General features: G+C 44.1%; 1 protein-coding gene across 2 annotated transcripts; it reads right to left on the reverse strand.

Moving 5' to 3' along the window:
• Nucleotides 1–1,539: 1,539 nt before the first annotated feature.
• On the reverse strand, nucleotides 1,540–25,518 carry arhgap10 (Rho GTPase activating protein 10). 2 transcript variants are annotated; one of them, XM_037260056.1, is made up of 23 exons: nucleotides 24,988–25,518; nucleotides 20,076–20,171; nucleotides 19,724–19,785; nucleotides 18,742–18,813; nucleotides 18,542–18,643; nucleotides 17,053–17,163; nucleotides 16,651–16,755; nucleotides 16,399–16,528; nucleotides 16,210–16,316; nucleotides 16,039–16,133; nucleotides 15,872–15,953; nucleotides 15,715–15,757; nucleotides 15,550–15,618; nucleotides 15,197–15,271; nucleotides 13,929–14,013; nucleotides 13,174–13,232; nucleotides 11,799–11,904; nucleotides 10,118–10,277; nucleotides 8,651–8,792; nucleotides 7,752–7,914; nucleotides 4,351–4,416; nucleotides 3,156–3,247; nucleotides 1,540–2,476 (listed from the first exon to the last, which is right to left on the reverse strand). In XM_037260056.1, the coding sequence occupies exons 1-23, from the start codon at nucleotides 25,139–25,141 to the stop codon at nucleotides 2,388–2,390; spliced, it is 2,265 nt and encodes a 754-aa protein (XP_037115951.1). In that variant the 5' UTR covers nucleotides 25,142–25,518; the 3' UTR covers nucleotides 1,540–2,387. The 2 variants fall into 2 exon arrangements, with proteins under 2 accessions (XP_037115951.1, XP_037115919.1); XM_037260024.1 differs by having other exon boundaries at nucleotides 4,339–4,416; nucleotides 24,988–25,517.
• Between the last annotated feature and the right edge of the window lie 477 nt (nucleotides 25,519–25,995).

The raw sequence follows: 25,995 nt of genomic DNA on the forward strand, positions 1-25,995 counted from the left end.
CAGATTTTTTTTTAAAAAATATATTCTTTTCTTTATTTATTTAAAACCTAGAAATAAAAACAATCATAATTTCATAATAAAACTATATGCCTCAGCATTTTTTTGTATTGCATTCATATTCAATTTTAAAAACATCAAAAAAAATTTTTGGGGGGCGGTCATGTGACATTCATTGACCACGTTTTGCTCGGTCGAATCGACGAGCACAATCCCAAACTCAATTCAGCTTTGGCTGAATTCAAACCAGCTGCAGCGGCGCCACGTCGCCCGACTCGGAAGCCAACAAGACAAAAGGTAGAACGGGTTCACCGTTGACCTCCCAATCTGCAAAGGCATCAGACTGTTTTGCTTTATTTTTCTCTGTAGTTTCCCAGCCTCCTCCCCATTGAAATGCGCAAGCCCTCTCCAAATCTCCCCCAGATTTTCAATCGCTTTCACTTGTTGCCGTGCCAGATAAACAGAATCTATTGGATCAGGCCGATTTCACGGCTGCGCCCGCGCACATGGCGGCAGCGTCTTTGGCTCACTTTCCCTGCCACCAATCCACCTCCCTCCATTTTCTCCAGTCTTTCCAATAAAACGTGGATGTTTGTTGAGACTTTTATCAATATTTTTGTTTTACTCAAGTAGCTGTACGGAATGAGAATGAGAATACCTTTGTCACCATGAATCTGGCACATTGACGTAAACGCCGCTGAGTCATGGAGTGGGGAAAATGGATGGGAGGTGACGATGGTCGCCGAGGAAGGATGAAGGACACTGCATCAAAGCGTGGCTGGAACACCGCCAGGAAGCGTTGAGGAAGGAGAAACCAAGATGTCCGGTTTTAACTTTCCGAGCCCGTGTCCGCTCTTCATCCAAACAAACATTTCAGTCATTGCCGATATTAACGCAACAAAGGCGACCCTACGAATCTTGTCATGAAAAATAATTTGGTATTTTCATGTACAAGCATAAGTATTAAATAATCAGCGGAAAAATCATTGAGGAGACGAAAGTCGGAATGTATTCATGAGTCAGATAGTGTTGGAGAGGACAAGGAGGAGGAGGCGCAGAGTTGACAGACAGTCTGGCTGGTGTCGCCGTTATGATTCAGCACTATTTCCGAGAGAGAGGGGGATAGGCGATGAAGGGCCCAGTGGGTGGATGGTGACAGTGATGGAGGGGGAAAAAAATGTCACCCACCTCATTAGCGCTAGCTTACTTTTTATACGTAATGACACAGCACAGCTACAGTACACAGTGTAAACACACTCAAGTCACCCAAAGCACCAAAGTGCTACTTCACGCTAGGATTATTTTTACACCAGTTTTCTGAAGCTGAGCCGTGATTGGTTGATACCGGAGATGACAACCGTGATGTCATTTTCAGTCGACAACAAGTGGCAAAATGGCCGCCGCCTGAGTTTACGACTTAACTCATATTCCATAAAGCAAGAATGGCGTGTCTCGATTGTTTTATTATTAAAAAATGATCACCATTTATACTGTATTTGATGAAGTAACCGGAGCGAGAAACAACCATTTTAGTACAAGTCCTTTGAAAAGTTATCAATTTGAACATTTATTTCACCGCAATAACACTTATTGAACATTGCTTGAGAGTGTGCCCCTATCAAATGTGTATAAAAATGAATCCAGGACCCTTTTACAAACAACCATAACACCACAAATCAGCATTTGAAAATATTGCAACCTCTGGTGGCATAAACTGAAGTGACGTGCTTCCACCATCAAACCTCGTGAAACAACCTCACCAAGACACAAAATGCACTAATTAAAAGACTGCATTTTAGGATATTTACCATAAAATTCGTTTTTTTTGGTTTAGAAATAAAATCATAATAAATCAAGACATTGTTTAGGAGTGTCTGCTTTAAAAATAAACTAAAAAAAATACCACCAACCCCGCCAAAAAAATACTAAGGATAAAAACACTTGGTTCCGATAATAATAAAAAATAATCTCAATAGATAGTTAGGTCCTCATGCTGACAAAAAAAAAGTCATCCAGCATTAAAAAGGCACAATTGGCAGAGGGCCGTGATATTTGGATGTCTGCTGAAAGAAAGCCAAAGAGTGCATCGATTGTATAAAACGCGTTTTTTTTTTTTTTTTTTTTTTTGAAAGTCCAAAAGCCACGTTTGGAACGTGCACAATATGCAAGCAAAGCCCTGTCCATGATTTATGGCCATACATACCCGTTTACATTCAGGGCTCGACAAGGCACGTCGGTGGGAGGGGGGCAAAGGTGAGGGGAGGGTGGGTGTCTCATGGATACCATGTATAAATGGGCGGAAGAAAAACAAATAGGTCCATGGCTTGAGAGAACACAACAGGTGAGGCGAAAGCGTAAGATAATTCCATCATTGTGTCCATTTTTGGAGGCTACAGCATCTCCACATAGTTCTCAGGAATGAGGCCCCGCTTGCCCTCCAGTTCCCCCTCCAGCCAGCCCGGCTCTCTGGACTGGGTCACTGCAGAAGGAAGTGGTGGTGGTGGTAGGGCGTTTAGGGGTAAGGTGTTCAGGGGGACGGGAGTAAGACAGCAGAGGGGAATCAAGTGAGTGTGAGCAACTGCACTGCTACGTTTTGTTTTTTTTGGATCTCAGCAAAAAAGTTCACCTGGAATTGCTCTTCGTAAGAACATTTCGACTGAATATGACCGCAATTATTTTTATCATTTTGAACACACGTGATGATCCAGTAAATATGACCAAGGGAGTCGGCGTTATGATTTCTGTTTTAAGATATTTTTTTTGATCTCCAAAAGTGTAATGAGGCCAAATCTAACATACTTTAATATGATGCTGGGGATATTATGACAATATTTTTGATATTTGGAGATGTAAGGATGTCAAACGTCGGACTTTAGGAACAATATGGAACCGGCATTTCATTCTTTCAGTTATTTCATTGTGGTACGCAAACATGACAGGTGATTGGCGTTATGGGATTTGTCACAATTAAGACTGGAGCAAGAGGACGACACCCAGATTCTCATTTCCTGTAGGAGTGATTAAGGCTCCGTCGGAAATCCGAAACCCCCCCCCCCACCCTGGCCATCCCCTTGCCCTCCCTCTTTGGTCTTATCTCAGTGTTAGACGGAAGATCAGATCGGGAGTTCGTTTTTCCTCCCGATCCAATATGCACTTACCGGCGTTGAAAATTGCGCCGATCTGGAAGGAGAGCTCCGAGTCGTGCTCGGCCTCGCACGGGTACACCGCCTTGGCTTTCCTGCCTATGACGCTGAAAAATGGAGGCAATCAGTGAGCGGGGCTGCCGTGCGCTTGGCGGATTAGACAGCGCTTCCATTGAGACCTAATACGTGATCCTCCTGGCTCTGAATCTAACTTAGGACTTAGTTGGCGGGGAGCCTTTACCGAACCTTTCATATCACATCACTGGCCACGATGGACACTATTTTATGGTTTGCAAACTGACAAGTATTTTTTTTTATTTTTCACGATGGAAATGAGCATCACTTTGGTTTCATGATTACAACAGTGACTTGCTAATTCACCATTTTTATTTCTCCCTGATCCTTGCTGAAAAACTCACCTATTCCTGTTTTTTGTGCTCCTTCTGAAAGGCCCTAAGATGCCACATGATGCCACCAAAGCCCTGCCTAGTAGGAAAGTAGTACATTGGCGTCAAAGAAGTAAGTTGAAGTGTTACATCACGACGACTGAGAAATAAGATTTGAATGTTGGGCTAAGTTTAGCCTGGGTTGTTAGTGGAAATTCTATCATTTCATTTTAATCTTGGTTTTGCGTTTGAGGATTTCCGATTCTTTTTTTTTTTTTTTTCCTCTCTTTAATCTGCCGTTGACGCATTTTCCCGTAAACAACTGCGTCATTTCAATCCTTCATATCACACGCTTTGAGTCGAAATAATTAAAATAGGGAGCCCAGATTTTGGTTTGTGCAAAAACAGAGATAGAGGAAAGCTGTTCATTCCTGGGAAATGATTAAAAAAAACAACAACATTTGACTGTTTTGCCTGCCATCGCAAAGTGTTATCTCCGAGCCAGCAGCATTGCCAGGTAGGCGCCGAGCGCTTCCAGCGCGCGCGCCGCGATCGATAAATATTTCATATTCTTTTCTTGCAGAGCCGCAACAACAACACGCGAGGAAGGAGGATAAGATGTTTGAGGGAAAAAAAGAAAAAAAAAAAGCAACAGGCTTGCGATCACATTTTCTACATTTGTTGTGTTGTTTCTACATTAACAGCCTGGCCAGAAAAAAGGTCGAAGCATTTAAGTCAAATGGGCAAATGACAAATTAAGGATCATGTTCAGGAGCAAGAGTGGAAGGGGACATTTTTATTTATTTTTTTACCTCTCAAGTGGCTTTTCTTTGTCAGGTGTGCAGACATGCTGGCATTCTCCTAACCAGGTGGCTGCTGCCATGGACGCTCTGCGGAACAAAACATGACAGCTTAACATCAAAATATATATGTATATATAAAATATATATATATAAAAAAAAAAACATACTTTGGCTACAGAGTTTGTCTTTTTGTGAAAAAGTGACATAAGGGATTTCATGAGCCAGCGGTAGTGATGGCAAAGAACAGCAGACGCCCCGTTGTCATGGCGACACGCATGAACCTTCCACTGAGCCTCACTCGACTTGACTATAAGCAAGTGTGTTGCACGTTCAAACAGCATGGAGGCCGCCAGCAATCGGACCGCATGGACTCCATCGATTTGACCAACCGCTTCCTCGGAATCAATGAGCACATGTAAGTCACGCGGTGCTCGACTCCGGACTCGTTGCTAGGATGAACAAATCCTTGTGTCGTGATTTGTGAAGCCGAGTCGCGCTGACATTTTCCACCGAGTGCGTCTTGTTGTTAAAAAGCCAACTTTCTCAAAATACATCTGTAACCATAGTTACAATTTGAACGGCTAATGCTAAGCGTCCCAAATCATATCACGGTTTATCGGTAAACCGCTTCACGGCTAATCCGGGGCATCAGCGGCTACGGCTGTGCTTTACATCACCCGCTGTCAGAACTGCCGATTTCTTGGGCGTGAATGTCCAGGTCCGGACAGGGGGTCCGGGTGAATGCAAAGGAGAGTGGGAGTGGAAGCCAGACGTCCCTCTGCGTTGCATGCCTGCCCGAGGGCCAGCGCTAATACATCACAAAATGGGCAAATTGCTGCCTAGCTGCCGCTCCCATAGAGACGCTAATCAAGGGAATTAGAGGGAATAGCCAGAGAGGGGAGGGGGGGGGGGGATGCTGGAGGTCACGAGGATGAGAGATACTGCAAACCTTTCCCCAACTTGTCCATACCCAGCGGTGGATGCTCTGTTGGGACCCCGCTTGAGGGTGATTTATAGCTCCGCAGCGGCGCTGGCCCACTGCGGGGCTCAGCTGCATCACATCGCCACGGGGGTGGGGGACGGAGCGCCGGCGCGCAGCAAATCCACTCATTAACCCGGACCTCGGCGCAACCGCTGTTTGCCCTCGTCGCAGTCGAGAGGATCAGATGAGGGGAAAGTCACAGACGTTTATCTACGACGATTAAAAGCATTGAAATAAATCGACGCTTAGGCGATTACAAACTAGCGGACACGTAGTCGTCCTAGAAAGGCGTTCGATGCGGACGAGGTAAAATGGATTCATCCGGAAAAAGAAAATTGCGCTCACAATTACGGCTAAGCCAAAGCGAGGGAAATCACTCATTCCCGTCGCTGTGGTGGCAAAAAATAGCAATGTTTTTTTTTTTTTCTTCTCCCCAGGAGCTCATCTGTTGTTTTCCTCCATCAGCGAGAGAGCTAAGCCTTTTCGGTAAACATGATTAAACGATTTAAATGGGGACTTTGCAATTTGGGCCTTGTGGGGAATATTTACAAGTATAGACAGATATCACTTAGACGACATGGAGAGAATTGACATTTTCAAAATATTTAATACTACTTTAACTCTTTGAGCACCGCTGATGTGATATGACGTCAACGAGAACCGGAACACTGAGCGCCGGTAACGGCAAATGCCGTCAACACTTTTTGGATCTTCCGCTAACAACCCAGGCTAAAATTGGCTCCTCCCTTATATAAAAAAGATTTTAGTCTCTCAAATGAGACATGGTCGTTACTCCTGCGTCAATGTCTGCGGTAGGTTTGAATATCAACTGAGATTTTGGATCTGGGTCGCGGTACGGTCCCGCAGTTGTCAAGATTAGCGGCAGTCGAGAATTTATCGGCTGACAAGAACCGCCGCTTCTCGTTAAGACGACGGGAAACCTGCCCCGCACCAGCCGAGGCTTTTTCATCCCGGCACGCAGCTCCAAGTAACAGGATGAGGAGGGCGATCGAGTGTCATTCCGCTAACGGGGAAAAAAAAAAAAAAAAAAAGGCTAGCGATGGGATTTCTGGTAGAAAGGGGCTAAAGCTGAGAAGTTGAGCTCGTCGTGGCAAGCGCGATGGGTTTGGGTGTGCGGGGAATATAAGTTGCGAGCCACCGTGTTGTGATTCGCACTAGTTTGCCCGCCAGCGGCATGTGGAAGGACGAGTGGTGTTGGAGTAGAAGAGGAGGAAGAGTAACGATGCCACTGTGAAACGCTGCTAGCAAAACTGTGAAGCTAAAGCTGATTATTAGTGTGGAAAACTCGCGCAATGTTACACTTTGAACCCGGACACTTCAAGTATCTCAGATCGCATAACGTATTAGAATTAAGAGATGGGAGATATAAAAGCTCAGTTGAACATTTGATGGAGAATATTTTCAGGATTTTGGAGGGTTTAATTAAAAAAAATGATTAATTAGAATTGCTATTGCTAAGATCGTGATCTTGCCGAGGATATTAATCCTTTTCAATTTGAAAAAAAAAAAGGTTGGTGGAGTGCTGACAATGAAACTCGTTGAATGCAGTGTACCAAAATAAAAATAAGACAAAAAAAACCACTCGAATGACAACTGAGGGTGAATAATCGAGGAATCTATCATGTCATTAAAAAAAAAAAAAAAGTTAATGTATTCGACTGAGTCAGACTGTGCCTTTGCAAAGTCCCCTTTGTGACATTCATGAGGGCAACGGAACAGATTCCACTTCTTTTTGGGATCGGGCCGAAGCTGGAGCTCCGGGGTGCCCGCCATCTCAATTTATGAGCGAACAAAGTCGGGATGACACCCGGTGACATATGGCGGAAGTCTTCATGAAGGGACGGGGGACGGGCGGCGACGAGGGGGTAAACAAGATGAATATCTGGCCGACGTCAATACGATTTACACGGCCAAAGCGCGGCCACCTGTCCGCCGAGCAAATAAGCCAGAAGATTTATGATCTCGTCCCGGCTTGTTGCGGCCTTCTACGTATGAAAATGTTTTGTGGACTGTAATTCCAGACTTGATTCACAATTGAAATGAAAGTCCTTTTTTGGCATCCATAGTGTCTACTATGCAAAATGAGAGAGAGAGAGAGAGGGAGGGGGGGGCATGTATCGCATAATAACTTGAGGAAGGACTCGCGGAAGGGTCGGAATGAAAGAGGAAGCGGCATAATCTTCCCCTCTGTCAGCCGCTGATGGGAGTCGGCGAAGGGCGAGCGAGGGAAAGATTTCAAGGTGAATTCATAGACATGACACAGCAGCACAAGAAGGATGTGAAGCGTGAAGCCACAATTCATCCGCCGCATCGACATTCAGGACGACATTCACGGGCCCGTGCTGCTGCTCTGTGCGCGCGTGTGTGTGTGTGTGTGTGTGTGTGTGTGTGTGTGTGTGTGTGTGTGTGTGTGACTCACCTGGAGTTGCTGGTGCCCGAGGAGAGGCCGACGCTGAGAGGCAAACGCTCGCTCCTCTCCGGCGTGGCCGCCTCGGAAGCCGAAGCGGACGAGGACTGCGACGACACCGACTCGTTGCTGCCCATTGACGTTTCGTCCGTGGCGAGGTTGGAGGAGTCGCAGGCTGATGATGACACGGATGGTTAAGAATTTCTTAATCAACAGTCTCGCATATCAAAGCTGATTAATTAGCAGTGACATCACAAGTGTACATTAGGATCTAGGAGATTTTTTTTTCTCAAGTCGGCGATATCGGACACATGTAGCGTCGCACTTTCTCTTTTTTTTATCCGCCTTAAATTTCCCTCAACCAGCCAACGACCGGATGAGACAACCTAGACTAAATCCATTATCAGCGGCTGCTTAAAAAGCTTAAAAGGGGATTACCACGGCCAGCCCAGATATTAAAATTTGCCAATGCGAAGATTTAAACTGGTCCAGTCCCTTTTCATGATTGCACAGAAAGCGAGAACCCTCAAAACGAGATGGTGTTACCGTACATAAAAATGTTTTCATTAACTAGAGACGAGAGAGCCTCTACAGTTTGGTCATTAATGCGGTTTTAAAAATAGCCACCTGTCAGCAAAACGTGGCGGCGAACATCTCCCGCAGTATTCCGGAAGGTTGTGGTGTCAATAATGGATGGGATCAAGTCCGTGTGTCCACACTGCGGCGAATCCAAGAGCGCAGTTTTTGGGTTTAGAATCAGTGTTCGACTGGCCTAGCAAATTGGAACCTAGTTTTTGTTTGATTTGAATTAAAATGAATATGCCATTGGCATGACGCTATGAATCGACGTGATGTCATCCAGATGAGCCGCTCGACCATCTACGGACGGAAAGATGGGCGGCGTCTCTTACCAGTCGGTATGTCCATGACTTGGGGGTTGTAGACGGCCAGCGGACGGCTTTGTCGATTCATCTTCTTGGACTGCCGCGTGGGGGCGGAGACGGTCGGGGCGGCGGGTGAGAGAAGGCACGACTCGGGAGCATCGGTGAAGATCTGAATGCATGATGCGAAGATGAGCTGAAAACAACTGGCCGGCATGCGTCTACCTGTTGTGTTCACACTTCCTAAAAAAAATTATTATTTTTTTCTTCAAACTTTTGCCAACATCGGTTTTTGCTTGGTTTTTGAATAATGCATGAAACTTCAGGAATAAGCAGGGAGGTGCATATCTCGAGTGAAGCACAATTTGATGATGTCGAGAGACACCGTAGTTGGGAAAATAAAAGCACTCTCCTCCCCAACCCAAAAACGTAACTAAAGTACGTTATCGTCTTACGGGGAAACTAGCCTCGGTCTGTGATAGAATAAAACAAACTTTGTCCCGAGCAGTGTTTACATACAGACTTCAGAAGCGGAGTTTAAAGAGAATAGGTGTGCTGAGGAGAACGGAAGAGCACTGAGAGAGGATCACAGAGATGAGGAGGATGATGGTGGTGGTGCGAGGAATATGAAGGGGGAGGGGGGGGGGGGTAGTCGAGGCGAGAGAAAGTGGCAGAGAAAACGCGAGTGTGAAAAAGCGAGGCAGACGCACGGGAGGATGGCATGAGAGAGAAAGTTTGTTGGAGCAAGGCAGACAAGGAGAGAGAGCGAGAAAGTGAGAAATCTGATATGGCTGAGACTTTGGGCTGCCTCTCTGTGGGCAGATGGAGGTGAATGTAAAACGCGGCTGCTCTGCTATCGGGAGGGGATTGACAGTCTCCAGTTGGACTCTGGCTGTGTGGAAAGTTTCTGTCTGGCAGTCGCTACGTCAGTCCAAAAATGTTGCTGCGCTCGGGCTTCCAAAAAAGGCCCTCACCGGAGTGGGCACAAGGCAGTGTTATTGATTGTGGATCGTTAAGACTTTTGTCAATTAATGTCAAATGCACAAGATGAATGGATTTCAGCACAATAATTTCAACTAGGGACGTTCGATATCACTTTTTGTCAGACCGATGCCAGTATGATCACTCATGTCTTGAGTTGTCAACGATACCGATATCAAGTCTCGATATCACTATTTTTAAACTGAACCCACCCCCCAAAAAAGACAAAAGATAATTTTAAATAAAGACCTACATATTCAAGGTAGCAATTTTCTTTGAAAGTACAGTTAAGTGTAAAACTAGCCAAATAAAAAAATAAATACATAAATAAAAAAATAACTAAACGGCAAAATAACAAAATAAAGAAAAGAATAAATAAATCGACAAAAGAACTCAATAAATAAACAAATAAATAAACAGACAAACTAAATAAACAATAAAAAATGAATAAAATTGAATAAATCATAAAACTGTTTTCAACACGCTTCCGAGTTTGGTCCCTTTGAGAGTTGCTACCTTTTCTTGGTGCTCAATGAGGATCTCAACCACGATATTTTGGAACTTGAGGTCCATGATGGCGGCCACCGTGTCCTCTTGCGGCCTCATCAGCGTTGGGCCGAAGACCACGCCCAGGTTGGCCACTGTCATCAGATTCTGCTTGCTGTGCGCAGCCACGCTGTAGAAACACGGCCGAAAATGTCAAGACATGGAAAAAAGTAAATCGGACAATTTCCTAACAGGTGGCCATTACTTTTTAATATTGCTTTTACAAAGGATATAGTAAAGACGTGAAATAGTTTTATATAAAATTGGAGCATTTTAGAGTTGGGAGGTGGAAAACTGAAGGAAGAGCTCCGTTTTGAAGACTTTTTTTTTTTTTTTTCTTTTTTTTTTAAAAGACAGGTGAAGGGATTTCACAGTGAAATTCTGCTGCAGTGCGGTGCGGCGCATCTGCAGGGGAAAAACTGCTTCTTAAATAGCTCCCGATGATTCCTTTGAAGACAAAAACGCCGGTGACAACTCGCATTTATAACATCTCTGAAACCATTTCAGATAGGAGTGTGAAATTTTGGCTCTGCTTCCTTTCCCCTGCAGGACATGCACACGCGCCAACTTCAGGAAAGAGAGAAAAAAAAAAATAGATATATTCAGACTCTCTCCAGTCTGGAGAATTTCACGGCGGATAATCCAAATTCAATTTCAATAGCGCTGGCTTTTTTTTTTTTTCTTCTTCTTCCCTCTCCAACAAGAGCCCGATCTCGCAGTGGGATTCTATGAAATAAGAACCGGCAGACTTTCGCCGCCGCGGGGAGGAGTGGGATTATTTACTTATCCTCAATTTGCTCATATTAAGTTTATAAAAAGCTTGCAGAGGTAAAACCTTGTAATGTTGGCTAACGTTATTTCTTGCTGATCTAATCTCGCTGATAAAAAGTGACGCGCAACTGTTGATCACCCGCAGTTGGGCAAGTCAGGAGCAGGGACGTTCGAGTATGGGGAATTGATATTATTTGACAAATATATTCATAAATAATTATTAAAATGGGCCTTTTTTATTAATTGCTAGTATAGAAAAGATTTGCCTGTTTGTGATGATGTCACAGCTAATTTGCATACGCACTGCCTCCATTAATTAAAATGCTTTTGGCTTTAAAGGGGAAGTCAAGTCAAACCTTTTTTTACGATATGTTCTTTGCACCATCGTGTTTTTTGGACCATAAGGCATTTTTCTAAAGAATAGGTCCATTTTTTTGAAAAGGTCTTTATATAAGGCGCATCATAGCACAAAGCAGTAGAGTCAAATTTACAAACACTATTGCTTAATGATCTTCCAAAATATGTCTTACAACTTCTGCCGAATAGTCAGTTCCCTCAACAGATGCCTCCCCCTCCCATTTGCAGTTGAGCAAATTGACAACCCCTTGGCGGTTATTTGTTAAAATACACGAAAAGGCGAAAGAAACGCGCTAACACAAGCGAGGCTGCTGGCGGCATCGGTGGCGAGGAAAGAGATGGAGTGACAGCAGGGAAGGGGGAGTGAAGACTGAAGAGTGGGAGTGAGGGAGAAGGAGAAGAAGAAGAAGCATGTGGAGTGAGAATGAGGAGACGGACAGGCGGGCGGGACCGAGCCAGTTCCGAGCTGGGGAGGCTGCAGATTGCATGAACTATGACCACTGTGGGGACGGCCATCACTCACTTGGCCAGATGCTTCATAAACAGCCCGAGGACTTGTCGATTCTTCTCCGGTAGCTTATGGACAAGGCAGTGGACGGCCTGGATGCGAGACTCTGGACTGCCGCCCTCTGTAACACACACACACAAAAAAAAAAAAATCGAATAAGCAAGTGGCAGAAGGCCAAGAGCAGAGATTGCAATCATCCTATCAATTCCACTTACGGGCCCGAAGCGCCTAATAGGACACATTCCGAAAAATAAAAAGTTAGCAGATCTTTAAGGACGCAATCATCGGAGGGCAATAAACTACCAGGATGGAGGGGGGGGGGGCGGTTAAGGGCAAGGGGATGATGCTTTTCCATTTAAGAGGTGTAATGGTAATATACGGCCTGCTGGAATTTGGCTGTGGAGAAAAAATGGGGAGGGGGGGGGCTGGCAGAGGAGACAGATTTACATTAAAAAAAAAAAAGAATGGCTTAAATATCTCCTCACACATGGGCATCTGAGCGCCCACGCCGGGTAGCATTACTATGGGAACGTCGATGTGGGGAGGGAAAAAAGGATGGCGTCATCTGTCAAAGAAATAAATACAAATCGGCTCTAATCCACTTTTCAACCCTGCTTCTCCTCTCATTGCGAGCGCCTGATAAAAATGTCAAATCTCATCCAATTATAAGCGCTGGTTTTCAATCAGATTTAATTAAAAACAACATCATGAGGATGGTTGCCATTCAAGGTCAGAGGGAACATTTGGAGGTAAATGAAACAGCGGGCTAAAAAAATAAATAAAAGTGAGATTAAATGTAAAGTCACACACACAGGCAGGCACGAGTGTTCCGCAGTTGAGTGGCTCATGAATGCCACTCTACATTGACGCGCAACTCTCACAAGTGTCAAGAAAAAAACAAAAACAAAAAAACTGAAAGGAAAGCGAGTGAGAAAAAGTTAAGAAAAGCTCAGCTGAGTCAGTGGAGGTGTTGGAAGCACTTTTGAGGAACGCTGCAAGTCAACCAATCCAGTTTCAGGTGAAGTGCTAGTACTCTTTAGGAATGGCGGCTATTTTATGCAACAAATCCCAACTTTTATATTAAAAAATATATAATAAATAAAAAATAAAAATTTTATATACAAATATACAAAATAATTTCTGATTTTAAAAAAATATATATTTTAAGTCAGAATTCACTTTAAATTCACAATTTTAAAATTAGACGCACAGTGTGCCGTCTGTCACGCCCAGTTTACTGTAAAACTGACATATGAGAAATGAGAATTCAAAATGATATATTTGATGGCCAATATTTTAACCAAACCAAATCATTTTATCTAATGAAAGTTTTCTCGAATGCTAGCATAACATGCAAAACACGATCGGTAGCGGTGTTGGTGGGACTTACTCGCCGGGCTGATGAATTCTTTGTAAAGTCCGTAGGTCATCAGTGGCTCGGGAAGGCTCCTGCACGGGCAGAAGTAAAGTCGAAATAAGTGAGGGAGGGGGGAGAGGAGGGAGGGGGGGGACAGAAATAGCAGCCCTAACTGTTTTATGGGGTGTGTGCACAGTCATGATTAATGCGGGCCGGGCCGGGGGAATTAGATGGCGCACGTGTTGAGATAACCAAGTTCATCTGAAGGTACTTTCACTGGCGAGTTGGACGCGATCCAGCGGCACTTTAAGACTTGGAGGAAACTGAGGACATTGGTCTTATCCCAGCAAGCCGGACACAAAGTAGACAAGTCAAGCGCAAGACTTCCAAGTAATCGACTTTAGAAAAGAAATGAACTGGAGAGTTCTTTTAAAAAAAATTGGCAAATATATTACATGCGTTTCGATTCACGGTATTACATAATGGAGGATTTAAGTTGAATAACCAAACACAAAGCCAAGATTCCGAAGTAACAATCGTATTGCGTTGGCCTGAGCACAAAAAAAGTCAACGGTGGAGATTTTCAGTCGACAACTGAAAATAGCTAAAAAAAATAATAATCTGCAAGATTTCACAAGTTTTCACTCATAAAGGTTTACGACATACTTTGACTACAGAACACATCATTTCCATTTCCAACAAGAAAAAAAATGGCATCCAAATTGAACATGAACTATGGTAGAGGTCAGTATATGCTCATAAAAAAAATAAAAATAAAAAAAACTTGCCTGAGGTACAACTTGAGTGCGCTGGTTATGGTTTTCACGTCCCATTCCTCGGAGGTGCACAGGTCCACGTCGTTGCTCTTTTCATCTAGAACAAATTTAGGAACATGAAATTGTGCAGAAAATAAAAATACTCACTATAGTATATAGTATAATTTTTTTTAAAATATTTTATATATATATATATATATACACACACATACATACATACGTATATATATATTTTTTAATGAGAGCATGAACTTAAAATAGACAAAATTATTTTATTTTTTTTAAAAAGGAGGACTGTGTTTAGGGAAAGGATTTGAATCAGTACTAAGAACAAATTGGGACTTTTTCTTAGCGAGGCGAAAATAAATATATAGAGTGAAAATTGTAACAAGACGCACCAGGCGATAAAAGCGCTGCGTCTGGGAGGCCTTTCGGTCCCGGCGGATGTGAAAGGAAGTTAGCACTTCTGCACTCATTACAAGATTAATTAATCCCTCACTACTTCAGAGGCTGTGCCAGTACTCTGGAGACTTGTCGGGCTGGGAATGGGAAGTCGCACAAGCGTGCCGCGTCATACGTCAGACGCGGGGAACGTTCCTCATCTATTTTTGCCCGACACCGTTTCCTGGATGCTTTATCCCGCTTATTTCTTCTTTGCCTCAGGGGCAAGTCTTTGCTGGGCAGACCCAGACACCTTTCGATACAGATTTGATTAGTTTGGACAAATGTTGGCCATTTAACCAAGTTTGGGGCGGGGTGTTTTTTTTCTGTAAAAACGATTCTCTTTTTTTTTTTTAAATAATTTAAAAAAATGCCACAAATGAGCATTTAAAGCGAATAGGAAAGTAGTCATTTGTATCTGCTGATCTGACAAGTGAGCATCATTCTCTTTCTAAGGGCACATTTCTTGTATTGAATCTGGGTAGAGTATCAGCTCATGGGAGAGCGTGAGCGTGCAGCTTTGGGGAAGACGAGACAGGCCGGGCCGCTCCCACTGCCTGGGTTTGTTGTCATGCTCAATGCAGCGCTGGAAAAGTGAGTCTCGCGTCTGCCAGAGCAGGCGAGGAAGGGGGGACGCGACGAGGCAAATGAAGGCTGAGGAAGGATATGGAGGGCCAAAGACGAACAAATGCGTGTGTGCGTGTGTGCACTCTTGAGTGACAGCCAAACTCTAACCTTGGCCTATTTTGAAGAAACCATGTCACACACCGCTTTAGGACACCTGGGAACTGTTATGAATTGTGTAACACACACACACACAAAAAGAAAAAAAATCTTACCAATCATTAACGAGACGAGCTTCTGAACCTTGGAGCTGACTCCCACGACTCTGTACAAGCCTTGGTCGTTTATACCTGTGCAATAATCATAAAATGTTGCTTGAGTGGCATTGCAGAGGCTTTGGTGGCACGAGAACGAGCAGAAAACATCAAATAAGTGTAAGACAAGTTGTCAAATGCAAGGAAATACATTAACGGGACCCAAAAGTGGCTCACGCCTGTCCCCTGGCGGACAGACACGGACACTGCAACAAAGTAGTTCCTCCACCTTGGTTTTGTTCTCTCTCTCGGTTTAGTAGCATCAGGCTTAATGGTGAATAAAGTTGGAACATTTTCTGCATGATTATGCTCACCTCGTGTCTCGATGGCGCTGATAGAGTTCTTCACAAAAGTTAGACCCACATCATCCAGCTGAGCGTCGACTGCAAGAGAACAACGTATATTTAATCAAATAAAAATAAATTGGACCCACTACTTTTTGGCTCATAAAAAAAAGAATACATAATCCCAACACTTACTGCCTCTTTCTTTAGAATACGTTCTCCCAAGATATCGTCCAATCTGCAATGAGACATATTTTGTTCGTGTGGCAAAGCGACGAGGCCACAGGTGAGCGTAGGAGTCACTTTGGTGTGAGCTGCGGATGATGACAAAGTGCAAAGCTGTTTGACTCACCAGGTCCTTCCCACCCATGGCCAGCATCCAGAATTTGTGGTCACCCTCCGAGAGAGCCTGCACTGTGAGGGCTGTGCCGGGCCTGATGAAGACGGCGCATTTCATCAAATAGAGGCTCGTGGAAACACGATAAGGCGAGCTGCCATTTCGAAGATAACCAAACTTACCGATCGGTAATGTCGAGCTCCAGGCAGAACCTCCTGTCCAGCACATCTGTCGTTTTGCGGAGGCAGGACTTGAGCGTGACCGACTCCGTCTCGCCCTGGAGGTGAAAACGAGACGATTGCCGATAGGTTCTGAAAGTTTAACATGTCCGGTTTGTACAAATGCGGACTCACGCTCCTTCCGCCGGATCGGTGGTCAAAAGTCACCATATGTAGGATCTTCTGCTCTTTGACAAACGTGCAGTAGCGTTTTACCCAACTGGACCCAAAAGGTGGGGGTCCTGAAAAAGCAACAGAAGATGATGCTGATGCTGCAAGTGGATTTGAAATATTTGCATATTGAAGTGGAACGCAAATGGGTACGTTTTTCCTGGACGTAAAGGTAACCCTCGCAGCTGATGGGGCTCGTCTGTCGGTACTCTTGAGGCGCCTCTCGGATCCTTTTCATGAGCTCGTTGACCTCCGAACGCGTGCCCTCGAATCGACTCCTCGTCTGGGAGAGGAAAAGTGTGACATTTGCAATTAGAAGAAAACAGGTGGGCACAGATGGCTCCAATTCTAAAATCTAATTTCAGGTTGAGTTCATATTGAAAATGTTTTTTTTTTTATGTTTACATTTTGAATGTTGATCTGTAGCGCGCGTTTGTAATGGTCGAAGTCCTTGGCGAGCTCGAAACCTTGGTGATAAAAAGTGAAGACCGTCTGAAAGAAGGCCAGCATCTGCAAAAAGAAGACCACACCTACATGAGGACATCGTGCGACACATTTTCGGGGTTAGAGTTGTTTTGGAATTTTCGTTTTTCTTGCATTTGATTTGTTTTAATGTTGAGTTTAGTTAGATCTTTTGTTTGCCAAGTTGACAAAATGTAAAGTGGATTAAAATGGATCTTAAAATTGATCTTTGACGTCTATATCCGTTAGTGAATGAGCTTAGTTTTTTTTTTTTTGCTCCGAAACATTGGCATTTTACACCGAAAATTTACTTAGCAGTATTTCCATGCGTGGCTGGGCACTCACCGGCTCGACGCACTCAAATTTCTTCCTCTCCTGGATCTCCTGCAACTTGCACACGTAGTCCAGCGACTCCTCCTGGAAGTGCTGCCTCATGGTTTCCACCTGGACGTCTGCCTGGAGGGAACACACACGTGGCGAAGATCACGTGATCAAGACGCAGCCTGGAATATGTTGCGGCGGGCGTTACGACTTAACGCGTCCTCTTGTCGTCGCTCGATCAAAAAGGTTGAAATTTGAGCTGAAATAACCGCAAAGAACAAGCTGGAAGGAGCTGAGGGGAACGCTTGAAGGGAACAAACGATGATCCAGGGAGAGTCTGAATCATTCGGTTTGACTCAGGGCGATAAACTCAACCAGTGTCATTAGTGGACGAAAATATGAGCAAAGAAAAACCGAAGGACTCTCCTCTCTGGGTAACAATTGTGTATGTTCCTGCAACTGAAGGAAATCCCAACAAGATAATCTCCATAATTATATGTTATGATCCTAACAGCAGAAGACTATCATCAGCAGTAAAATTCCGTTTACACGTCAATGAAGCAACAATAATAAAAAGCTTTCGGGAGGATTTCCTCATTTTCTGGGCTTTGCTTCAATCGGAAAAAAAAAAAAAAGGGATACGACATGTCAAAATGGCTTTTTAATTGTCTTGAAACAAAAAAAACAGCCAGCCCAGCCATCAAGTTTGCAATCAAACAACCGAGGAAATCTTTTGTTAGCTGCCAAATTGCGTCAAGCTTGAATGTTGCTATGACATAACACGGAGCTCATTTGCATATAAGAACGCCAAAGCTTTAATTCATTTTTATCTTTTGAAATACGCCGCTGTGCAGACTTGTACCCGTTTGCCACAAAGTTTAGACAACGTCAACAGTTTCAAGTGTCCTCTCTTATCACCTTACATGGACACACGGGACGACAAAAACAAGCTAGCGAGAGGTGGCCTGGGGTCTCCGTTCAGATGGCGCTATGGATCGCGGCGGCCGCAGTTGACCTCGGTGTTACGGTCACACAGAGTGCATGCTTCCTCTGCCAAGCAGCCAGGAAAAAAATTGTCGCTGGGAGGTGCGTCACCGGGAGCCTCGAGTGGTCCGGCGGGGCTTGGCGGCGGAACACCGCAACCCAAACAAGAAAAAGACAAAAAACGCTCGGAGGCTAAACGACTACAGAGGTTGTTAGATTTGTCATTAAAATAGAAAATATTTACATTCTCTAAAGCATGAAAAATAAAGCTTTTACAATTTAGTTAGAATTAACTAATTCTATTTGTTTTTGGGGATGGGGTTATTTTTTCCACCTTAGAATTCTGCATAGCAACAAGTGACCATGTAAAAGAATTACTATGTGTGATTTAAAACAATGACATTTTCAAAATCACACCTTTTATTCGCGAGATTTGGTCCAACTTATTACCTCACGTTTGTTTTATGAATATCACTAGTTGCCACCTCAATATTTTGGGAACATGAATTGAATGTGCTTTTCCAAATACCTCTTGTAGCTGGGGCTCCTTTTTCTTGGCAGACATGTTGAGAAGCTTCTCCAGCGAGCTGTAGTATTTCTCCGTCTCTTTCTCATACTTTTTCCTCTCCGCCTGCACCGAGAAGAGCCGTGTAAATGTCAGCGGAAGGCGAAACAAAGCAAATGTTGGGGGGGGAAAAAAAGAAGAGGCAATTAGTCGTCATAACGTACCCTGACTGTGCCGAGTTGCTCTTTCCTGAACTTCTCCAGGGGTTTCATGAGGGTTTCTGTGATGTTTCTCATCTAGACAAGGAGGCCCAGACAAAAATACAAAACTCAATAACGCCTTTAATAACATGTTATTGCTCATTGAATGACCACAATCAGCTCATAAAAATTTCTAATTGGTTGTTACCCGAGCCCATGTTATTTTCCGTCCACAAAATGTGGTTTTCAATTTAGTTGTCAAATTTATTAGACAAAATTATAGCTGCTCAAAATTAAAAAAAAAGTTAAGTATCTCATGGTGTTTTATTTTTTTTATTTTAGTGCAGCACTGTATTTTATTTTTATTTCTATTTTATTTTTATTTTCTGCCGACAAAATGTGTTTTTCAATTCAGTTATCAAATTTATTACAGGCAAAATTATAGATGCTCCAAAATAAAAATAAAAAGTTAAGTATCTCATAGTGTATTTTATTTTTATTTTAGTGTAGCACTGGCACTCTTTAGCCAATGAAGGCGTTTATGAATTACGCTACATTGTGTGCATTTTTGTGGGGGGGTCAAACATCATGACCTTTGGAGATCCAACCAATCAACATATTTTCCCTAATTCCCGCAGGGGTGCTCGAGCAACAGCGGCCACAAATCGGCTGTCATCTCCGAGTCACGAGCTTCTGTCTGTCTTCTAATTACGATGAGGATGACCTCATAGCGAGCAGGATTATGTTTAAAAGCGCACATAGAGCCGCTCCCATCAAGGTGCAGCGCCAGTGACCCTTAGACAGGCAGGCAGGAATCACCACACTATCAGCATTCATGTCCCCAACCAAGCAGCCCTCCCCATTTTTCTGCTGCTGGAGAAAATGAAATTCGCCTCCCGGGAACTCTTGCAGGACGAGTACCAAATATGGACATTAATACGCGGCGGCAAGAGGTTGCAGGTATTTCCCAGACTTTTTCAAGCAGGCTCAAACGGGTCGCGCTCACCATCAGCTCTCTTTGGTCTTCCAGGTTTCTGAGGAACGAGGAGAACTCCTGCAGTGACTCATCTGGAAAACATGAGTTTAATGATTTCTGATAACGATGCAAAAAAAGGAAAAGAAGGGGGAGAAGAAAGTCCATAAAAGCAGATATTTTGTGAGGAGGCCAGTTTTTCAAGATACGAGGCATCATTTGGACTTTTTTTTTTCCGTTTTGACACGGGAGAAGCATTCAAAACATTTGGGCCGAAATTAAATCGGCGTGCTTTGCTGTCGAGTCACTCAAGCGCGATTCGATTTAAACTGAACGTGAAATGAGTAGGGAAGACAAATGTTTTTATTTTGAGTGCCGCACTTACCGATGCAGCGCTCGTCGTCCGTCTTGGCGTCGCCGATGTACTCGAACTGAAACTCTCCCAGGCACTGGGCGAACTTTCGCTGGGCCATCCCCAACTCTGAAAAATATATCAGACAATGTATAAGCATGTTATTGTATTTTTGGTGGTGAAACTAAAATTGGAATCATTGCCATGACATCATTCTCCGCAATGTGTGCCAGACGACTTCAATGCAATCTGTTTTACGGTTCTGAGGTCATCATCGCTTTTCTCCCTGCCTTGGGTATGTTGAACAGAAAACGCCACGTCATTTCTCTCGAGTGGCATAACATAAATCAGCCGCCAGGGCTTTTGCGGTCTATGCAAACATCCTGTTTGTCTTGCAGGCCTCGGGCAACCGGCTGCAAGTCAAAACTCGCGTCAAGTGGTGGGCTCACGCTCCAAAAAAAAAATCACTCTGCAAATAGCATTCACATGCAAGGAGGGCAAAGCTAGCCTATTTCCAGAGATTCCCCTGACTTGGCATGTATACCACGCCAGTGCTCGCCCCCTCCCCCTTGGGAAGCATCCGAAGAGGGTATTTTAAGACTGGAGCTGCACAGTGTAAGGAAACGTTGGCGTGTCTCCGATGAAAACAATCCAATGGCAACATACAAAGTGTCTTTCTGTCCGAGTATCAAACAAAACGTTGCGGTCACTTTTCAGTCTTAAGGTTCTTTGGATAATTTGCAAACACATGCTGTGGATTAGCATTCAAGTCTGGCCTTAAGGAACACGTGAGCACAAAGGAGGGGGGGGGGGGGGGGGGGGGGGTCAACGCCGCCAATGAACAACTTTTGGAATCATCTTCAGATCTAAGTAGAAGAAACACATGCGGTTGACATAAATGCGAGTCGGAGGAAATGGAACGAGACATACAAGAAAATTGTGGTGCAATCATGACTACTAGCGAGGTTTCCGCACTGTGACACCGTGGCAATGCTTTAAATAAAATTTAAAAAAAAAAGAGAATCCATATCACACACAAAAAAAAACAAAAAAACAATAAGAACACAGCACAAAATACATTTTAGAAAAAACATTTTTGGATTTCACTTTAAAACATTTTGGCGACCAAACGGTCAATAGAATTTTTTATGCTAGGATAATTGTCAACGTTAGCGCTTACGGGTATTGTTTATAAGGCTTTAAACCCAAAGTGACAAAACGGTAGATGCACTTTGTGCCGTGTTTAACTACTCTGGAATTCGTAGGCTTGAAGTTCACGTCAAAAAAAGAAGAAATGATTTCATTATGTTGTGAAGTGATCGGTAGCAGCTATCAGCCAACGGTAACCGCGACAGGTCAGCAAAATGTTTTGGCAGCGTAAGATACCGTGGCGTATACAGATCAGTGAGATTGACTTTGAACGGACTGATTGTTCATCTGGAAACAAAATGTGAAGCGCACACCGTGCTGGAATCCAGAGCAGGGTGTGCAAGTCCATAAAAGGTGACTCTTGTCATGGAGCTCGCCACACTCTTATTTTGCACAACTTGGAATGACTGCAGTTTGGTTGCCAATGGTAACCGTCAGTGAAATCTGCCATCTTGCACCCCAACTCGTTTGAAACTTCATGATTTCTCTTTTTCTAACCAACTCCTGTAAAATGTTGCGCAACGTTTTTATTAGCACCTTGTCAAACATTACATACGACAAGGTGGAGTCCCTAAGAAAGTAGGAACACAAAAAAACATGCTAAACTCATCATCTGTCTCATGGGAGGACAACTTGTTCTTTTTTTTTTTTTTAATGGTCCAGCTTGACTTTGTCTGATTCAACCTCTTGCAACCAGTTTGGAGACTTCATCAGCTCGCACCGATACCACAAATGTGTTTTCACAACATAACAAGGAACCCTGACACGCCTGAACAAAGCGGAAACTCAACTTGAAGTAAGGTGACACTGCAAAGTCAACGTGTCACTTTGCGGACCATACCGCCATTTTGGAACGGAAAGCTAGCAAAGCGCAAAACTCACAACGGGATACATCCACCATTTTTAATGACCTGACTGCTGACCTCAAATCGTCACCAAACCAAATTTGATTCGAGTAGCTAAATACTTTGTTCTCTGGTTTTTGACGTAACGTAAAAGCTAAAGCTAATTGGCGTTAGCTATGCTAGTTAGCAAATTAAGCTAAAGCTAATTGGTGTGAGCCATGCTAGTTAGCAAATTATCTGCCTCAATAGCGAGTCCCGAGTAATTATTTAATCAATTGTAGATAAGATGTTCCAAAACCAATATTGGAGATTGAAAGAAGACGGGCGGCATCTTTGCAAGTGCGCTGGACGCGATGACGCAAGGCTCACTCGTGCGTGTCGAGTAGCGCGAAGGGCGGATGGTTCAGGCGGGCCATTATGAGGACAAGCTGTGCGGACTTCATTACATCAAACCCAAGGAATGAACACGAGATGCCGGCATTAATCAACAACAGGCGCCATTTGGAGAAGCAAACGTGATTTTGTGTCCTTGATACAAAAAAAAATGTCAAGTTTGCCCAGAAGCTGTCTTTCGACCAACAAGACAGAATTGTTTTTTATTCTTTCTTTTTGGAGCAAACCTGGGAAGTGTCAAACTTGGCTGGTTTCTCCGCCACAAGTAAGAGACCTCGGCTTCTCCGGCTCAAGGCGATGAGTCATGAGTTGACTCCACCTTGCCGTCATCTGATGTTACAAGCAAGCTTTTCTTTTCTGCGACCGGGCTGAAAACATGGAAATAAACAGGCCCGGTGGTGTCACGTAAACACGTGTGTGCCCCTATTCAGAGAAAGAGGTGTGGATGGAAATTTTTTGGGTTTTTTCCAAATCCATTGCAGGAGACTCAAATGAAAACCATTGAGTTTGGTTTCCTTCATTCATCTTCAGTTCGTTTCGAAGTTTCAGCGCTGAAGATGTCCTCCCGTGTATCTGCTCGACATGGCCTGTTTGTTTTGCTTGCTGGGCTCCCATCGGTCGCAGCTCGCCCTCGCCGGACGTTCAAAGAGCAGCATGCTTTTCCACAGCCCCTTCCTGTTTCACGCTCCCCTATCTGTTCCAGTCCACTCCCCCCCCCCACTCCGGCGTTTGCCCTCACCGCAGCCTTGCTAAGAGGTCACGACCCCGCCGTTGTCCCCTTGCCTACCGAGGACGCATTACTTCATCTGACACTTCCTGGTTGTCCAAACAAGTCTGGAGAGTGAGGTCATGTTGGAAGGCAACAATGACCATGCGGCCGGTCGCAGATGTGAATCTCTTTTTTCGGTGGCTTGCCCCTAAGTACAATTCTTTAGTCTTGTTGTTTTCTCCAGTACGAGACGAAAACCTCAAATGTGGAGCTAATGCGAGTTTAATGAAAGGCTGTGATGTGGCTTTTTGGCAGAAGTCGTAATGTGATTACAGCGAGCGGCAGAGCGGGCCAAAACACACGGAGGCCGGTTAGTCTTAAAACCCAGACCCTTGCGAAGCCGACGCGTTCCTAGGGGAGAGCGGCGAGTGGCGCGAGGACGTCCGGCTGCGGAAATGACGTTGGGATTTTCAACTCCCAGGTAATTCCAGCAACGCGTTTCCTAAGGACAACAGTTAGAGACGGGACACGGTTCCTGAGGAGGAAAGCCCGAGGAACAGAAGCCCATCTGCTTGTTGCTCTTCTAGTAGACACTTCCATGTCACCGCTCTTTTGGCCTCCGGCAGCCCCGCTTCAAGTTTCCTCTCCGAACCCAAGGACTTTCCGTAGCGGGACATCCTCCCAGCTGTGGGAGTGGAAGGGAGTTGCTAGGAGAGAGATGTCACATAACGACAACAACGCATCGTTCCGAGGTCAAAACGTGAGCATCTTTTTTTTTTTTTAACTGCAACACAAGCAAGAGAGGATATCCAAAAGATGCGAGGCTTATTGTAGACCAGCGGTGTCAAACTTAAGGCATGGGGGCCAGAGCCGACCCACTGCATCATTTTTTTGCGGCCCGCAAAGGCAAATTTATATCGACTTTGTTTCTTCCAAGTTTTAACAACACAGAGATTTGGGAAATCCTTAGCATAAAAAGTTAAATCAACTGGAGAAGAGAAGGGGCTCCTAGTGAGTCCCTGGGTACTCGGACAACAGAAGTGGAAGTGAAGTCACATACAACCAATGTCCAAAAGTGATGGCTCACTAAAAGACACAAAAAAATAAAAACATGTGACTATTTTGATTCTTACCAAGATTGTGTGATAAAGATATCAAAAGAACCCTTGTCAGCTTCTTTTTTTATGAGTTTATAAATGTTGCTGGGTCTAATTTGCCTTTATATGGACATTCCAGGACATTCTGGGCTTCTTCTGTCAGTGGCATTTTAATCTTCCTTAAAAGTTGGATTATTCTTTTATTAGTGTTTCGGTTTGGCTTCAGTCTGGCTGGATAGGGGCTCAGGAAAGAATCTCCAGAGCCGGTGCTTTCGAGAACACCGTGGTCCTTTTTTTGGATCGTTTTGTTACTTTGTTAAATTTTGGTACGAATTTCAGAGCAGACGGGGCATGACAAATGCATTTTATGCTGTCTCAAGAGTTTACACCTCCTGCATTGAAAGCCAATTAAAAAATGTGCATGCCCAGCCTTTTCACAGTAGAGATCCTGGACACTTTCCAGACATGTCCTGCAAGACTTCCACCTTTCCCTTTACACATAGGTATTATATCACCTGTAAGGCTCCAAAAACTGCCTAGGTAGGCACAAAATTGACAGGTTGACTTTGTCACCAGATTCCTAGTCAATTGTTTTTCATGCAAAACACAGAAAAAAGTTGCATATTAGCCAAACAAATTGCACAGGTATGAAAGGGGGTGGTGGTTCTGCAAGCCTCGTTCAAAACCAAGCAACACCACCAACAAACAGTTCATTAAAACGAGTGCAGCTGATCCCTACGGAGTAGACTCACGTTTGGTGGCGTTGATGAGGTTCTTTCCATCTTTGTACAGCTCCTTAATGAACCTGTTGGTTTTGTCCAGCTCCGCTTCGTGAGCCTTAATCTTCTCCCTGAAACTGGGGCTGTCCAGATAGCATTCGCTGAATTCCAGCGGGTGAAGTCCCATGTCTCCGTATGGTTCTCAACTTTTGGAAGTAAGGGGGAAAAAAGTCACTTCTGGGATAAAAACCTAAGCTTTTGAGGACAAATCGCCGGCGGGCAGCATAACGAGTTAGCCTAGAAGCGGCTAACGTGGGTTAGCATGGTTCACTACTCGTATGACGCGCGCGAGTCTTGCTCTTCAGTTGTCAAATTTTAAGGGCAAAGAGGAGCTGGCAAAAGCGAGGTGCTGTGTTGTTAAGAAACGAGGTGAATACGGTAGAATAAGGTCCACACCAGGGCGGTTGTCAGAAAGTTGCCGCGTACATGTTTGCTTTGCCCTCAATAGACGCACCCCACCTAGCAAAGTGACAGATTGAGAAACTCTGCTGACATCTGCGTGCGTGTAGGGGAGAAGGAGGCGGGAGGACTTCGCCCAAAGATTTATCAACAAGCTGAAAAAGTATTCGCTTGTCACTTCCGATTTTGCACGGCAACTCAATAAATTACTAGTTCAAAACATTAAGACATGACGCGACTTAAAAAATTACGAAAGAAAGAGAGTCCTAATGTTATTAATGTTGAAGCTTCTAACCTAAGTCACTTGTTCAAATAGCCTTGTTGTCTCACGAGCTCGCTAATGCGACATCGTGATAAAAGTTTGGGGAAGCCTCTTGATCTGGTCGAACAGCTTTGGAGAATCCAAATTTGCCCCGATTTATCCTTCACCTGGATTGTTTGTTTGTTTATGGAATAAACAATAACAACTTTAATTGTTTGTGGAGTTTTGTATGGTTGAATCGTATCAAATACAGCCAGACCCAAGAAAATTATACTTTTTGTTCGTTATTATAGTTAAAATAATAATTATTATTGGTATAC

Source organism: Syngnathus acus, chromosome 1 (assembly GCF_901709675.1).
Source record: "Syngnathus acus chromosome 1, fSynAcu1.2, whole genome shotgun sequence".
Classification (NCBI taxonomy): Eukaryota; Metazoa; Chordata; class Actinopteri; order Syngnathiformes; family Syngnathidae; genus Syngnathus; species Syngnathus acus.